A 17,980-nucleotide genomic window follows, 5' to 3' on the forward strand; every position below is an offset into this window, starting at 1 on the left:
TCCATATAGTGGAAGGAGCAATTTTGCAGAGGAACTTGTGTCCTGATAAGCTATCTTAGTGGTTCTGGCCACTTTCTCTGTCCCTGGCCAATATACATATCCTTGAGACATGTATATTGCTCTCTTAGTGCTTGCTAGAAGCAAAAAACTAGACAGCATTACTGATTTCTTAACCTCTGATGATCATAAGGAACTGCAGTGAAGTTACTTCCTTGATAGCTCTTCCTAGAATGAAAATGAGGTGTAGCTCTTCTCCACCTTTTGGGTAAGACCACACAGGTTTCCTATTACTACTTTATAAGGCCAGGAGTGATCTTCCAGCAGTGCAGACAAAAGTAAGGGTCGAGCCTCTTCTGCTTGAACAGAAGCCCAGTAGAGACAAAAGAAGGTGGGGAAAGAGATTGTTACTTGCTGGGAGACAGAGGGGAAGGGCCATATTGGCAGAAGTGTGCAATATGGTGATAGCAAGTTGAGATGATGGAGAGCAATACGTGACATATCTTATTGAGCACCTGCTCACCTATGCTACTGTCTGCAGTGCCACGAGAGTCCTAAATCTACCTGTGGTTTAGGGTCCTGCTTAATATTTTGCATAGACCTAACAAGAATTTTATGGTTGCTTAGAGCAAATCTAATGGTCCCTGAAAAAATATTTAATGTGGGGAAGGGAAACAATTGCTTGAAAATAATATTTATCCAAGAGACTAGAACGGCTCATTAGATACATTTCTATGTGGGCTTTTTGACTTTACAGTGCATTATTGAAAATAAATATAAAAATTTAACAGCTCCCCTGGAACCACTTAATCCATCATGTACTTTCTCTGTACAGTTCTGTGGTTTACTGTTGTGAAAGTATAAAAAAGCTCTGCAGTGCAAAATGCTATTCCTGTTAAGTACTGTTACTGTTTCCAGTAAATCATTTCAAGAAAAAAAATACCTCAGGCTTTTAGGAATGTGATTTTTTCACACTGTTGTAAAATTACTCCAATATATTTTACACCAACCATTTGCCAGATTTGCTTTTGTTCCAATCAGGCTAATGTTTGTGATATGGCAGAAGTGTGGATAAGCAATGAAAAAAAAAAACATTTTGGATGGGAGTAGGGAGTTTATAGCATCTTCAAATCAAAATATTTTCAATTTCTTGATAAAGAGACACATAAAGCAACATTCCTTGACTAAAACTGTGCTGAGTTTTTACTCGGGGCTTCTGTGAGTACACTCAGGGAGTTGTGAACCAGGCTGCAAAGGCAACGGGTTGATTACACTAAATATATACCCTGTCTCGTGAGATAGCTAGGAAAACAGTGGGTAAAAATATATATTTTGCATTAATTCTATTCATAATTGATAAGGGACTAAAAGTAACTAATTAGGGGATCAATTCTTAAGTGAGATCTCCTCATAATTTTGCAGCCTGATTTTTCCTAAATGCAGAGCACCCATAAATCAAGTTTAGACACAGAAGTCATTCACTATTACTATTAACAGTATCAAAAATAACACAAGAGGGCACAAATGGAGCTATTATTCCTTTGGTGTTTGACGACAAATAAAATTTAAGAAAATGAATACTAAAATACCTTACTACTTATGATAAAACATAGAAAATACTCATAGAAAACAACTAAATACTTAAAAAGATGTTGCTCATTGTTGAACACTTATGCTACATTTGATCGTGAAATTGTTAGCTTTTTGGATATTAGGTGCAAAAAAGTGCAAAGAATATTTAGTTAACCGTTACAGTACCACATTACAAAAAGTACTTTCTAGGCCACAAAGGCCACTGCTGATATAATTTATATTAAGATAAATGTATACACAAAATAATCTTTCAATCTCCACATATATATATATCTGTTTCTATATCAACCTTGCAAAATCATGATGAAAATTACCACAAAATCTCATTATGATAACAATGATGGAAAGAAAAATACCCCACAGAGGAGAGCTTGTTCTCCCATTTAAAAAATTACTCAGCCAGAGCAAATAGAGGAACAAAATTCTGCAAGGCTGCTCTGTATTTATGGTGATGAAAATACAATCTTGAGCAGGGAGGATCAGTGCTCAGCATTACCAATCCTCTCTGGGAAAAACTATTTCTGTCTAGAGGCCACGAACAGCAACCTGGAACAGACATTAAAAAACTTGGGCTGGGGTCTTTTTTTATTTTTTTTTTTTATTTTGTAAATAATGTCTGAAAGCTTTATTTCTTTGTTCCTTTGTTTGCTTGCTGTGCTTTCAGGCAAAAAAAGGTAAGGTATAAATAGTTGCCTCCATTTTTGCTTTAGAAACACCTGTAATGTTAAGATCAGACTTCCTAACTTTCCTGGAGCAGTTAAGACACTTCAGAGCACATTTGACAGTCTTAGAGATTAGTTAGAGGAATGGAGGGAATGGATCTTCATAAACATATTCTCTGTCAACCATATTCTGTGTCAAACCAACCAAGCCAAAAGGATTCATCAGAAGTCTGCCTAAACTGCCTTTTCCCTTCATAACTAGGGACAACTAGATTAATTCTCCAAGATTTTTCCATTATTGTACAACAGTCTTCCATTGGCATTTTTCTCATGTATGACACTTTTCTTCTCTAAGAATGCTGCTTTGGAAAATATCTTCCTTCTCAGTTTTCTTTACACGTTACAAAGACATAAAAAGAGGCACCAGCCCAACTTTTTTCTAGTTGCAGTTCAGCTCTCAAAATCTCAGGCCAAATCATTCAGTCTTTGCCATGCTCTTTGCAGAAAAAAAAGAGAAGAGAAGAGAAGAGAAGAGAAGAGAAGAGAAGAGAAGAGAAGAGAAGAGAAGAGAAGAGAAGAGAAGAGAAGAGAAGAGAAGAGAAAAGAAAAGAAAAGAAAAGAAAAGAAAAGAAAAGAAAAATGAAAAGAAATGAAAAGAAAAGAAAAGGAAAAGATTGTCTGATTGACGTAAATTGCAGTGCTAAGAAGAGCTAAATCCACAAAATAATCTGTAGTTCTCCTCCAGTTTTTAAAACAGCTCACTTCAGCCAATTCTTTTTTGCATTTGCTAGTCACTGTGTAGAGTTTACTAGCTTGTAAAATCATTACATTTCAATTTCTCCCTCCATACATTGACACAAAATATATTGGGAATTCATATTTGACATATAATTCTAGAGACTTCCAGCCAGGGACCAGAAAGTACTCCAAGTGAGCTATTCACTCCGTCAAAATAACTTCAAAAAAATCTAATACTGTCACACTAAATCAAGAATCAGAAAATGGTCCGCGTCCTGCAGTTTTTCATCCATTTTTTGAACTGCCAAAATACATTAAATAAACTCTTTTGCCTGCTGTTTGACCTGCATAAAGACCGAAAAATGGCTGCATGATGCCAGCAGCAAATGGGTTGGATGCACCTCATCAGGAGACACCTATGTCTGTTTGGAGCTACATCAATTTCCACACAACTCACTGTAGACATACTTGCTTTCCACAGCAATGCCCGTACACGTGCTGTTCCAGTGACATGCAGAGACATCCATGCCAGCTCTTCATCAGCTGGTGGGCAGCTGAAGTTGAAGTATCGCTGAGTACAGACACCTGCCTGGGCACACAGGTCTGGCTGCTCATTGGCCTGGACAGGCTAACAAGTTCCTGTTGGTGCAGCAGACCTCTGGATTGCTGGAAGATTATAACTGCATAGATCCAGTCGTGAATCCTGTTCCAGAAAGGCTGAAGTAAAACCCAGTGAAGCCAGTAAGGTCCTTCTCATTGGCTTCAATGGGCTTTTGATCAGCACTTCCTCCCTACTCAAGGAATGAACTGACTCTCCAGACATTCAAAACATGACAAGAGTTGTTCTTCCATGCAAAATTCAGTTTGAAGTGTTGTCTTGAAAAGTGATACAAGATTTAGTGCAATTTTGAAGAAATATATTACAAGAGCTATATATGACTATTTGCTCTCCCTCAAAAGAATTAGGCCTTCCAAGCTGCAGCTGATTTGAATTATGTAAGGGATTATTGTTTTGGTTTTTTTTCGATTTCTTTGCCTATGCAAAAATATAGGTCATATCAAAACACTGCTTGGATATGACACGGCATATACGCCAGTGAGAAAAAAGGTGAATAAATTTGTGTGAGGAAGGGATATATTTGGCTCAAGTCAACTTCATTCATATATTAAGAAATTATTGTAAACTTTAATATAAGACTTAGAATAGGAAAAATGTATTTTAATAAAAAAATATGGATACAGTTCATCTGCAGAATCCAAACCTCTGTTTATGTAGATGTGAGCTACAAGGGAGCTTCAGACACTGAACACGATGAATCCATTCTTGTTCCCTAGGGTGTAAGAGGTGGTTTTGGTGATGAACAAGATCCCTGGCTATCAAAACTGGTTGCTCGGCCAGGTAACTGCAAGAAAAGAGTTAATTTTACAAGTGTCACTATATCACACTCATTTCACAGGCTGACACACTCCCTCAAAGAACCCAAATCACATCTAGACCTTTTCTGGATCAAGTCTCTGGCAGAACTAGTAACGGGAAGAAAATTCCTAAGGTGAGCTCCTAAAAATGCCTCTTGATACGTTCCACAAGAGTGGGTTTATTTCACCAGTCAGGGATGCTACACAAACCAGAGAAAGCCATGAAACTCTGAGAAGAGGGACTCAGTTTCACTACTCTCACACTTGAGGTGTTTTCCTGACACCTTGCTTTTGGGCTTTTTCTACCTGTCACTTCAGATGCTGTGCAGCCATGTGCTACACAGCAGGGAAAACAAATGGCCCCCTGCCTCAGACAGCAATTCATTTTTGTACAGAGATTGGGTGTGGGGAAGGCTAAACAGTGTGACCTTTGTGTCCCAAAGCAGAGCCTGCTGCTTCCTGAGGCTTTAAACATTACCTGATTTAAGCATTTTGTATACAGAAAACGAGTAACGTGGCCACAGCAGGTTGAAGAGGGAGTCCAAGACTTGTAGATATAATCACCCGTGCATTTTAATAAGCTTGTAATAAGTGTCTGCGTAACTCTGGAGGCAGCTGCTGGTATGATGCCTCAACTTAGCCTAATTAGCAAGCCAGTTTCGGATTCATGTATTCGTGATTTAATTGTTCGTGCTAAAGATTTTTTAATAGGAAATGACTGCTTTTGAATTACTTGCAAATCATCTTTTCTAAGTGGATGTAAGCTCCTTACCATAATCTTTAGAAATTTCAAATGTCTTAATTGTTTAATGGCACAATGCTGTCAGCCCATCATGGAAACTTTCTAAGTAATCAATAAACTCATGCAACTAGATTTAGACTGTGCTAAGGCTCTTATAGCTGCTCCATATCCATATCTGCTGCACTGATTTTCATGATTCTCAGAAGCACATACGTATGAGAGAGACAAAAACATTCAAAAGAATGAGAAAAAGAGAATTATGCAACTTCTTACCTCTACTAGTGGATGCCAGTGAGTTATTGGTTTACGTGGGTAAGCCAGCATTTCATTCCAATGATCTCTTCCAAGCCCCTCAGCATCAATTCCTGTACGGCACACCCCAATGACTTCATTGTGCCCTACTCTGAGAATGGCAGAGATGCAGAATTCTTTTTTAATAAAAATAGTTTTAATAACATCCAACATATAATTCAGTTTATTGGCTTAGTGCAGCATAGAATACATGCCCAAACTTTTCACATTATTTATTACATATATTAGTTTTAGCGGTATTATAGTGATATTGAGTTCTGTAACAGTTGCATCAAACACCTCCAGCCACTACCATAGTGCTTCTAGCAACTATAAAAATAGCAATAAAGACATAACCCCTGCCATTAACAGGTTACAACCCAAACAGCACAAGGACAAAAAATTGTAATATACCAAATGATACAGAAAGAAAATCTGCTTAGATTTTGTGGGAGAGGAAGGTGAAGGAAGATGGTGGGGATAACATTTCCTGCTGCAAATTGATCAGCTATCATTTCACACTGTATTTCCCAGCTCTTAATCTTGTGGTCATTGGAACTTCAGCCAAGAGAGGCATAGCAATAATAGGCTATAGCTTAATACTTCATACTTCTGGCAGTGCCACAGAGTGTTTGAGAGACTCCAGAAAGTTTCTGTATGTTGCCTATAGGTACCTTATAATAATATTTCCTAACATCTTGTTAGCAAACACTTTGAAAGGACGAGCTGAAAAGGACTGAAAATGTACAAGCAGCTGTGATCTTCTCCTGTAATGGCACCACAGTCATCCTTTCACGTCTGACTGAAAAAGTCATCCTGACAGCAGTTGGAGGAGAACCAGAAACATGATGGAAAGGAAAAAGAATCTGAATTTTTGCGTTACTAAACTGGACTTGCACTATTTGCCCTGTAGTCTCAAGAGCTCATTACTAATAGCACTTGAATGAGGCAGACTTGGCTCTGGCATGATTCTGTCAGTCATTTAACCTGCAGACCTTGAACTACTCTAAGCACCAGTCTCTTCCTGCCAGTTGTTGGTGATGACATAGGTAACTGAGGCTCAGATGTGTTATCAGTGAGTGCTGAACCCTAAGGTTACAAAGCTTCTTTATTGAGTAAACTGAAGGATTAATTCTGGCTTAATTCAATGAGGTCATTAGAATAAAATTCTTTTTCAGTCATCCAAATTTTCCTTGATTTCAAATACCTGGGATTTAAATAGAAATTAGAGGTCTGAGGGCCTTTTTTAAACTGAGACATACTTGATTTATAAAGCTTTGACATAGTCTAGCCACCAGATGGGGACAGAAATGTATGCCAATGCTAGTGGCTCATATGAATGAATATTAACCCAAGTTTCTTCTTCATCATAGTTATTTATGAAGTAGATAAAATGGCATGAGTTCTAAAAAGCATGGAAACCTTAAACCTCTTCAGGAAAAGACCCAAAGGTCTTATCTTATTTTTGTGACACTGAACCAACTTGAAAGTGCAGGGAGGTAGGTAGATAGCAGTTGCTTGAAATGATCAGGTAACCTCTCACTGAAAATTAATGTTCAGAAAGCAAACTAAGCTTACCGGTCATAATCCATCACTGCAATGGAAAGGCTGACCTGGTCCACATTCTCTGGAGGGATATCAAAGATGATGGCCTCGTTATAAATGGGATTGAGCGTGTTCTTCTTCGTGGTTGTTTTCCGCTTTTTCAGTCTTCGACCCTCACACATCAGTGACACTTTGACATACGGATCTGGGTAACAAATGACCAATTGTGGGCATATGGACCCATTCAAATATGTAGTGTAGGAGCAGTATTTTTTAATTTATTTTTATTTTTTTCAGGAATGTCATATCGGTAAGACAAAAAATGCCAAAGATTTTAGTGACTCTGGCAAATGCTGCTTTCAACATGCTGTCAATACAAAGGTAAGGTATAGGCATTCTGAACAGACATACTGACTCCCACACCAATGACAGCCAGTAGATCTGAGCAGGCTCCATACCCAGTCTCCTGCTACTTCAATTTCACAATCATGCTAAGCACACAAAAAACACAGAGTCTGTAGTTGTCCCCTTCCTGAATAGATTCTGCCTTGTTATTAAAAAAAAAAAAAAAGAAAAAAAGAAAGTAAGTTCACCTGATGCACCAGTTATATCCATTGCTTTGAGATTCCTACATTTGATGACTGTTAACGTCATTCTCCCAGCGGTAGGCAAATAACAGAGGGAAAACATGATCTCACCCAAATCTATGCTTTCCTGGAAAAGAAAAGCAATTATTAGAAACCTGACCATATTGCAAACAATTCAGTTCAGATCATGCAAAAATATAGATTTTTTTTTTTTAATATGAATAGACTTATTTTGCAGCCTCAGCTGCTTTTGAAGAGCTCATAAACAATTTTCAGAAATTACTTCTATAAAAGTGACAGAATCTAGAATTACTATACTGAGAAATTAAAACACAAGCAGAGCCAAACCTTTCTAGACTACTGATATGTTTTTGTTGCTTTCACACAAACAACAAAGTGCTGAATGTAGAATGTCATGTTCAGATGTTGAAAAGACTCAGAACCCATCCTCCTCAATAGAAGTAAATACGGGGGAATATTTAGATCACATACATTTACATGCCTTTTAGCCAATAGAATTTATGTAGGAGATTTATTTCTGCACACATGTACTTGCAAGAAAAGTTTATACTAAGTGATTTGAAAAGATGAATGTGCTTGTACAAGTTGCTAGCTTTATTGCTTACTGTTCTTTGAGGGGCTGCTCTCCTCTAGAGAAAAGCAAAGGAGTAGCACTTAGTACTTCCTGGCTCAAGGGCAACTTTTTGGAAGAAAATATAGTCAGAAAGATAGATAATGGACCTTATCTTGATAATCCTCACAGAGATAGTTTCTTTGTTGACACAATATACTGTGAATTTGTGCAGTGTGAAGTCGCTAGGTAGTTCAGATGCTACAGCACTTGAGAAACGTAATCAAAGGAAGAGAGGTTCCATCTTTCCTCACAGTTATGTAAGTATCCTAACAGCACAAAACTTTAGTTGTTGAGATGTTAGTTATATTCCAAAGTCCTTATTCCTGTGCTTCTAAGATTTAAAAAATGCCCTTCAAAAGCTCCAAAGAAAATTGCACATTAAAAACAATTCTGGGTTTTTAAATATGTGCTTGTAAGGAGTCACTTCTGTAAGGCAGCTATCGTCAAGCATGTTCACGTGATCTCAAAGGACTTTCTTTGACTACTACTAAAAAGGTTATTTCTAATATCTCAGGTTTAATGTTTTATCTGTCAAACCTCCAGCTACCCCAACAGCATAAATTTGTTTGAGAACTGCTGGATTTATGGTACAGTTGTTCTAGCATCAGAAGGCAAGCATGATATATTTTTAAATAATACATTAAAAAATAATGATTACTGTGTAGAGGATAAATACATCGCTTATAGTTATGAGAGAGACTGGAGCTTCTTGTTTACATTTTTCAGCTGCTTATATGAACAGCTTTATTGACTTCCTTTGGGTTAATGCTCTGTCTAAATTGAAATAGGTACTTCAGATCTTTCTTAAGAAAAGATGGACTTATTCACATGCTTTATGGGTTTTGTGTTTTTCTGTATTGCAGGGCTCTATATTGAAGACTGCAGTTTTAGAATAGCTTTAAAATCTCAGTTGCACTGTTAATAAAATATTGACTTTTGTGTAGGTTCGTTAATTCGCATGTTCAGTGATTTTGCTGGGATTCTGTTCTCAGAATTAACAGATTGATGAGCATGTTACATTCACTGTGGGCAAATTTCATGTTTGTCATGATTTCAGGATTTCAAATTTCTCAGGATTTCAAAATTATTTAGTTCATTCAGTCCATATAGGATGAATACAGTTATTTGACTTCTCCTTAGCTCAACCCCTTGCTTTGCCACACGGAGCACAGAATTTTGTGCCACAGAGTACATTAACAAACTCTCTTTTTTATTTCAGAAAATGTAAATAAAACTTGAACAAATTAAGTGTAATTCTTTTAACTTGTTTGTTAAAGTGGCAAGTGGTTTCTGTTATATATAAATATGTGAGAGATCTCACTCTTTTTTTCAAAAAGGAAATATAGTTGCCTCACATTCAGTGCTTCAAAGCTAAGGTCAGTGTTGAGGGACACAATGAAGATGAGTTAGATCAAAAGATCAATGGGCAGCTCACAGAAGGGACTGATTCTTCCTTCTTCATATAGTTGACTTGTGCAGGTGAATAGAGAAAAAATAATGTTTGCAAGATGGGAGTACAGACTTGAGTATTCTACTACTTCTTTTTCAAGAGAAATTGTATAGACACTCAGAGGTTTGGGTGAGCTCAAATGATTCACAAGAAAACAGACAGAACTATTTACCATTACTTAAACACTTTAAAAGAGATATTGCTGAAAATACTTGCAAAACTCCATATGGTGGCTACTCCACCCTACTTATCTGGAGAGCAGAGAAAAGCATCAGTGCTTAATAAAATGGCAACGGTTTGAGGCTTGTGCTCAGTCCATTTTCCTTCCTATCTGAATGTCATAAACTGAAGTTATATTTAAAAAGAGCTTGGAAAATCCCCTGCAATCAAATGGAGTATTTGACCATGCAAGGAATAAGCAAGATGCCATAGTGCAAAAAGAAATGCTTGAAAAGCAAATGAGGGGAATCTTTTCTCTCTGCACAGCAGACAGTCCAAAGGGCCAATGTACTGAAGCTACCAGAGCTCTGTAACCTGTGAAGTGACTACTCAGTTTGAAGTGGTAAGGGATGGTTTTAGGCTTGGGAAAAAGCTGTCTACCACTCCACTGTTCATGTACATATTTTCTGACACTTATGACCTACAGCTGGAAAAAATGTGGCTTGAAACGTGTGACTTACATTTTGTGCAACAACACTAATGTTGCTTTATGCACAATTTCAATACATTCTGCAGTAGACTAGAATAGATACTATTTCAAATAAATGTTCCAGTCTATATCAGACATTTATGAGTCATGCAATGTTAGATCAAAGGGCTTGAAATATAATTAGTAGTTAATCTGTACTACTAGTCCGTAGACGTTATTTAACTGTCCTGCTGATGGAGAGAACTGGCTGTCATGGGTTGTCACCACCGACTAGGAATTCCTGTGATCCTTGGATCACATTCAAATGCAAGTCCTTTCAGAATCCTTTGAAACAACTTTCATGATTTTACCTTTTTAATTTAATTTGGTACTAGTTGTGACATCTGATGCTTGGAAGATAGTGGCTTTTTGGTTAGTAAGGAATATAAAGTTCTAGTACTTTTACTCAGTTTATACTCTGAGTACCTGCTGAGACTGGTGATCACTCTTCACACTTGGGTGAACTAAGTACATTTTGTTTGGAGCTCTGTAAGTCATAGGGCAACTGGTGATTAAGATATTAAACCACATAATTAAAATAAATATTCTTTGGAACTCAGTCACACTGGGTGAAGCCCAAGATTTATAAACTGTTACATGTTCTTTTGAAGGATTAAAACTATGCATATATATATATATATATATATATATATATATACGCACACACATATACATGAGAGAATCAGATATTGATGGATATTGAGAAAAATGTCCATAACATCACCATTGACCCCCTCACACACACTTTTTTTTGTAAACTTGAGGCCTGTAAGTTCATGAATTTGGAGATGAAAACAGAGGTTCACTTCTCATGTCTACCACATTGATTATAATGAGTAATATTTTAAAATTCCCTGGATCCTTAAATATTATTGATTTTAATTGAGATTTTAAAATAGGATTTAAATTACTTCAGAATCCCAGTGCTCTCGAAAATTATTATTTTTCTTGCTTAATAATAGACTAGATAATTAAGTTCACACAAGTCATCAGACAGGAGCCATTCAGAACAAGCAAATCTGAGGAAGCCAAGGCACAGACTGCACTCACCAACCACACCTGCATTACAGTCCACCTCAAGCAGAACACAGTGGTTGCTGTTCATGCAAAATTTTAACTATGCTTCAGATTGTCTTACACATATCATATATTCCCCTAGAATTGCACATTAATTAGGCAACTCCCCTGAAATTTTATCTCTTTCCTATTTTGAGTGTTTCTTCTTAAATTAAACTCAGATTTCAATTAAGAGCTAGCTTTAGAGATGCTTGTAATGATTCCCCCCAATGGACTTTCCAGTAATGGGTACAGAAAAAAACAGCATTGAGAACAGCTGCACTAATATAAAAGGAAGCATTTTTTTGGTACTGTATATCTCTTCTTCATTTATTTCCCTTTTATATACACAAGCCATCATACAGAACTAAGAAACTGGAATGGTGGTAAGCCCTATACCAGCTTCAGTTATTTTTTTGGCTCCCATTTTATCTCACTATCCAAGCCATTTTCTAGTACACTGATGCAGAACAAAACAAAAAATAAAACAACACTGACCTCAAATGCATATGTCAGCTATTCAGATGAACTTGGGGTTTTTTAGCTACATAATATAGATTCTTCAGATAGCTCAACTCTCATCCCATGCAAGCAGTCACACCAGAATGGATGTGCTAATAATTTTTTCCATTAGTTTACTAAGGTTCTGTCTGCATTCACTGCTTTATGGGCTCTTGGGAAATCAGTTCAGGGGTTGGCAAAGTCAGGTGAAAAAAAGTCTTCTATTATTTTTTGTTATCAGACTGAATGGATACCAGTACTCTTATTTTCAAGCCTACTTTTATAGAAATAGCAGCATTTCTCCAGACACTGCAATATTTATTAATAGGGGAGGAATGTGAGAAGTTTAGCCCAATAAAGTTCTTAGAATCGTTGTTACTGAAGAAAGCTTTGCTGTTTCTTACTCCATTTTTCTAGTTGTTTCCATTACATTCAAAAGAAGAGACAACTTTTAGCTAGGAACCTCCACAAATTCAGTGAGGAAGTTAGACAGAGATGCTTCCAAGTTCAGGGTGATTTTGTCCCACGTATCAACACCCATAGTCCTGAACTGAAGATACAAATTTATTTACTGACAATACTGACAGTGTCAGAACTTTCATAGGAGTCTTCCTCCTGTCCTCCAAGATCTTAACCAGTTTCCTATGCCAGGAGGAATGCAAAGATTATAGGGACCAGATATGTGAAATAAGGTGCAATTTTTCATCATTTTTTAATCACAAATGAACTCTAGTCTACTTTTTAATGATGTTTGTTTCTTCTTCTTTGGCCCTAGTTTTTCAAGTTTTGCAGGTCAAAGTTTAAAGAGTAACTTGCTATGTATTCTTAAAATGAGGTACATAATTTTACTGGAATTAAAAATACATATATGCTTCTATTGTTACTAGTGTTTCATTAATTTCCATGGTTAAATAAGATTTTGCATAATTAATACTGTATTAGAAATGAAATTCCCTCAAAAACTTCCTTGTTGTTATTTTCATTACCATTCAGATTATCAGAAAGCACAGTAAATAAACATCTTAATATCAATTTTAATATCCAGAAGTACTTTCCTATTAATTGTTATTTAAAGTATGTTTTTAAAATTGCATGCAAGAGTAGAACAGCAAAAATACTAAGGGTGGCATGAATTTATTTTCTACTTGATTCCCAAACTAATGGTTTGCAAATTTTTTTCTCTTCCTTTTCATGTTGTATTTAGAATAAGCAGCTGTACTAACTAGCAAGAATTTTCTAGGTATTAGATAAGTTATTCAGGCATTTACATTCCTAGATCTTTAGCAGCTTCTTTTAGTCACACTGAAAATTACTTTTCTGTATATTATACAAATTAAAATAAAATAAAATAAATGCATTAATAGAGTTAGACTTTTGGTTTACTTGAATACTGCAGGAAGATGATTCTCCCAAAGGACAGATTTCTCTTTTTCTTGTTCCATTTAGAAATATTTTATATACATTCCTGTTTTCCAATACAAACAACTGAACTCAAGCTTCCAGAATCAGGTATAAAACAAAGTGTAATGATAAATGTTGTGGGATGGATGGAAAGAAGAGGGAAACCTGAGCCTTTGGATGGTTAGCTAAAAACGTATCAAGGTATTTCTGGTTTTGAGGTATAAATCAAGAGTAAAAACAATAATATGAAAGAGCAGTACAGAACCCGTTTGTCTGTTTTTTTCATGTACTCATTCAGAAGTTGATGGTATTTATGCTATCAGAGAAATTACCAAAAGTTACACACATCTCAAACTGGAGAGTTAATTCTACCACCTCTCAAGGCAATTTTACTTTGGAAACCTTTTCCCCACAGCTAATATTTATTTTCCTCTCCTGTTATTCTTTGCATATCAAATTCAGCTCTTTTCCTTCCTCCCAGCTCCACTTATCGATTGAGCTGTTGTCCTGGGAAATGAATCAATGAGGTTCGTGTTTGCTCTTGCTTCTGTGGAAGACAGTAAGGAAGCAGTGGGACCTGTTGCTTTATAATGACTGTGTCTTCTGCTTGTGGAGGCCTAACACTTGCTCTTGCCTGACCTCCTGATTGCCCAGGGTAAGCAGAGCTGCTTATTGCAGTCCTGATTGCATAGAAAAGACTTCCTGAGACAGCACACTGGGTCCAGCAGGTCAAATGTTCTCAGCACTGCCCTGGGAAGACTTATGGGTGCTCACTCCCTCTATACAAAACCATGTGTCTTGGGCACCAGAGAGGTAGTTCCATCTTGCCAGGCAGCAAGGAAGCCCATTCCTGCTTCAGAACAGCTGAGAACAGAGGTACTTCTGTGAACTAATTATGGCATCTACTGGTACATGAAAGAACCAAAAAGGGTGTGGTTTCCCATATATAGATGCTCTTCTAAAGCAGCAATGCATTTACTGCAAAGAAACTATTTGCACTGAGGAACTGAGAGAGCACTTTGGGCACATCAGTTCAGTCAAGCCATGTACCTTAGCATGGCTACCACAGTCCTGACTGGACACAAATATTAATTCCCTTGAGAAAATAATATTCTTCATTCATCTAGTATTTCTTACTTTTAAGGCAGACTGAAAAGTAGCATTTTGCCTCTAGCAAAGCAGAATATTCAAACGTGTCATTTCAAATGAAAACATTAAATAACCATAGAAATCTTTGAGTAACTGGACAGAAAACTCATCCTTTCTCAAACATCTTTTCTAGTTATCACCCTGACCTAAAGCAGTCTCAAACCTAAGTGAAAAACCTCAACATGTTTCCTGAGAAGACTGACTCAGAGCATTGTCTCATCTATTCAGCAGCAGGTGATCACGTGAATCCTTTATATCACCTGCCCTGATTAGAAATGACAAGTGTCAGCTATTCTTGGCTTTAAAGGGGCTGTTCCCATTATACAGGTGGTAAATGCTTCTGTGCTGACAAGCCTTTATTCTTTTCACATGTGCTAGCATTATGTCAAAACTTTTTCCAGAAACAGCAATAGTTTATTTAAGCTGATTCTGATGAGGATGGCTAACTGTAGAGCACAGTCCTCTACACTGGTGGTGATAAAACATTTTCTGATACTGCTACTCTTTAAAAACTAAAGAAGACAATCCTTACAATGTGACCTGGAAGTTGGACTACCCTAAGACAAATCTCTGATAGCTCTATACCACTATCATCCTACTCAGAGTAAAGTCTAATGTGCCATTTTTTGTCCACTTCCAAAATAGTGAAATATGGAGAAAACTAAGCAGAGACAATGTCTGTGATTGCTCTGGAGGAACTGCAGAGGTGGGTTCATTCTTGTTTGATCAGGAAGTCAGAAGATCTTTTCCTAACGGAGGCCAACAGCTATCAGGATTACCTGTGTGACATCCTACTCAGGCAAGTGTTTTGAGATGGATCTACTGAGACAAGTGCTACTGTCCTGATTATAAAAAACAGGTATCAAAGCACTTCTGTCTTTCCCAGCAATGCTATTCACTTATATTCCATGTGCTTTAGAAACAGCAATCTCACATCATGTGCATCACATGAAGTCTGTGTCCTTAAAAGATCTTATTTTATGTCCCATTTCAGAAATGAGAAAACTGCAGCACTGAAATGCCTGGTATTAGAAAACAAAAAAATAAAGTTCCATCTGTCTACATGAGATAATGCAAGAAGTTGCAAATATATGACAGCTCCATGACTAACATCCCCAGAAGACTACTACTGTGTTGGAAACGGTTTTCATCTCAATTCTGAGCCCTATTTATTATTTTGTTCCAATTGCACAGCTTCCTATAATTGGTCACACTAACAGAGTTCACAGAATACCTTTGGAAAGAAAATGTTTCTGACAGTCAGTTGCCAATTTTTTTTAGGCAATGAGGTTAGAGGCACAGATTTCCAAAGCAATCAATATTTTTTAAAAGTATAATAGGAATTTAATACATTTTTACATCCAGAAAGTGTTAGCTAACAAGAGATTGTTTTTTTGCCTAAACAATTTTACAGCACTAAGTATTTGCACTTACGTGCTTGTTAGCGATTCCAATAAATTACTTTTTTTTAAGTATGGGGTATATTTTGATAGTAACAAAACCTCAGAAATGTATGTAGAACTCACGAGCACTTTGCAAGAACAAAAGCTAGATATGTTGTCAGTCTATTTGATAGTATTTACTTGCCTCTGATGCTAAGAATCAATTTCCTAAAGTATATTAAAGATTGCAGTCTTCCAATATACTGAACAACCTTCACGGGTAGTCCAAAGCTACTTCTTGAGTTTTTCATTTGTTAATTAATCGAACAAACAGAAGTAAATGACTGATTATTTATTGAATTTTGGGGATATTGATACCACCAGATATCTAGGACACTGCTTTTCCACAACCAATTTTACACCAAATTTACCTTGATAATTTAACATTAAGAAATGAAGATGCTTTAGCCCTTACAACAGGTACATACTACATATTATACAATAGCTGCAGGTTTTCAATGTAACATAAAACATAGAAACAATGATATGAATGAAAAATTAAGGAAACAAAATGCAAACTACAAAAGATGAATAAACGCCAACAGTTGAAAATTATAAGAATACAAATGGGCAAGTGGGAAGGCCAATCCTGCATTTGTTTAAAATAAGTTTCAAATTACTATTATGAGGGGAAAAAAAATAATAAAAAAAAATTAAAATGGTGGATTCCCAAACAGTCATTTGTTTTACAAAGGACTCAGTGCAATCATCCAGTCTGATTTTGCCTAGACTCTGTCCTTCCTGTACCAAACAAAAACTCTTTATGGATGTGCAATCAAATATTTTTAAAAATTGTTACTTACTGAGAGTCTTTGCACCACAGAGAATGTCCAGATCTCTTGTGGTAAATTCCTTCACTGCTAAAATGTTACAGTTAATTTCCTTGGTGAATCTTGAATTGCACATGTTCAACCCTGAGACTGCAGAGTCTTGTGTCATCAAAGTTCCTTCCAAGCAGGCAATAAGAATTATTTTTACCTTCACTCTACCTTCTGAATAGTAAATTCTTTACTATGGAAGAGATGTAAAAGACCCAAAGCTGATGGGAGGCTACTTCTGCTGTGTTTTATAAGTTGTGGACCAATGTTTTCATCTGTCACTTCTACCCTTCTCTACCATTTATTATTCAGCAACAGGATGAGCAAACCACTGGGTGTAGGAAGCAAGTCTGAACAAAAGGCCAAAAACTTCACAGAACATAAAACAAAATGAAGCAGAGGTGAAGAAGGAAAAGGCAGGAGGGAAATAGTTTTGCAGAATGACATCTTGCTTCCTGTACTATACTGTGTACAGAAAGATCTTCCCACTGAGACAGCCAGTTCCTTTTTTAAAGATTCTTTATGAACACCAAGGCATGCTTGCCTAGAGCACAATTACTTTTCAGTAGTTGTAGAAACAGCTGGATCTTTCTTTTCAAAGCTTAATCCAAGTCCAATTGACTCTTGCAAGCATTAGCTAGCTATTTAACTGCTAGTTTTTGACTTTGGTAAACTTTAAATCTGGTGTTTAAGACTATAATTCCCCATTGATTAACATCTAATGCACTGTTCAGTCCTGTGCAGGATTGGCTCCTTCATCTTACAGTTTCTGAAATGGCAGAACTAGAGACCTTTATTACTAATCAAGTTTAGTCTACATGAAACAGCTGAAGTAAAACACGAGGCAATACATTGCACATATAGAGACAGGACATCTTATAGGAGGGTTTCATTTTGCCAGGAAAAATCAATTCAAGTAGTTTCTTACATAATTTTCTGAGAGTAGTGTAAAGGTTTGTGAAAGCTGAGGAGGTCACCCAATACTAGCAGACACATCCATTTTATGTGTTTATTGTTAATAGTTTAAGTGGAGATAACTTATTCACAGACATGGAAAACTGTGAGCTATGACTGAAAGGCTGAAATCGAAAAACTTCATGCTTTGTCTTAACCCTGATACATCAGAAAACACCAGAAGAGTGAATGAAGCACTGTAACTGCATGTACTAACCCACAGTGAGGATGAAACTTGAACCAGAATGCAGTGCCAAGATTAGCAACTATTTTCATCCAGATATATGTTAGTATCTCTCCCAACTGCATAATTTGG

The 17,980-nt window shown here is 36.6% G+C and overlaps 1 protein-coding gene across 1 annotated transcript in view; it reads right to left on the bottom strand.

Annotated features, from left to right (window-relative positions):
• Nucleotides 1-4,321: 4,321 nt before the first annotated feature.
• The window catches only part of SYT10 (synaptotagmin 10), a 34,089-nt gene continuing 20,430 nt past the window's right edge, over nucleotides 4,322-17,980 (bottom strand). Inside the window, exons 4-7 of the mRNA XM_051640703.1 lie at nucleotides 7,578-7,698; nucleotides 7,018-7,189; nucleotides 5,422-5,551; nucleotides 4,322-4,393 (exon numbers count right to left, since the gene is read on the bottom strand). Of these exons, the coding sequence (XP_051496663.1) occupies nucleotides 4,322-4,393; nucleotides 5,422-5,551; nucleotides 7,018-7,189; nucleotides 7,578-7,698 (495 nt within the window). The remainder of the gene's footprint in view (nucleotides 4,394-5,421; nucleotides 5,552-7,017; nucleotides 7,190-7,577; nucleotides 7,699-17,980) is intronic.

The sequence above is a fragment of the Apus apus genome, chromosome 1 (genome assembly GCF_020740795.1).
Source record: "Apus apus isolate bApuApu2 chromosome 1, bApuApu2.pri.cur, whole genome shotgun sequence".
Classification (NCBI taxonomy): Eukaryota; Metazoa; Chordata; class Aves; order Apodiformes; family Apodidae; genus Apus; species Apus apus.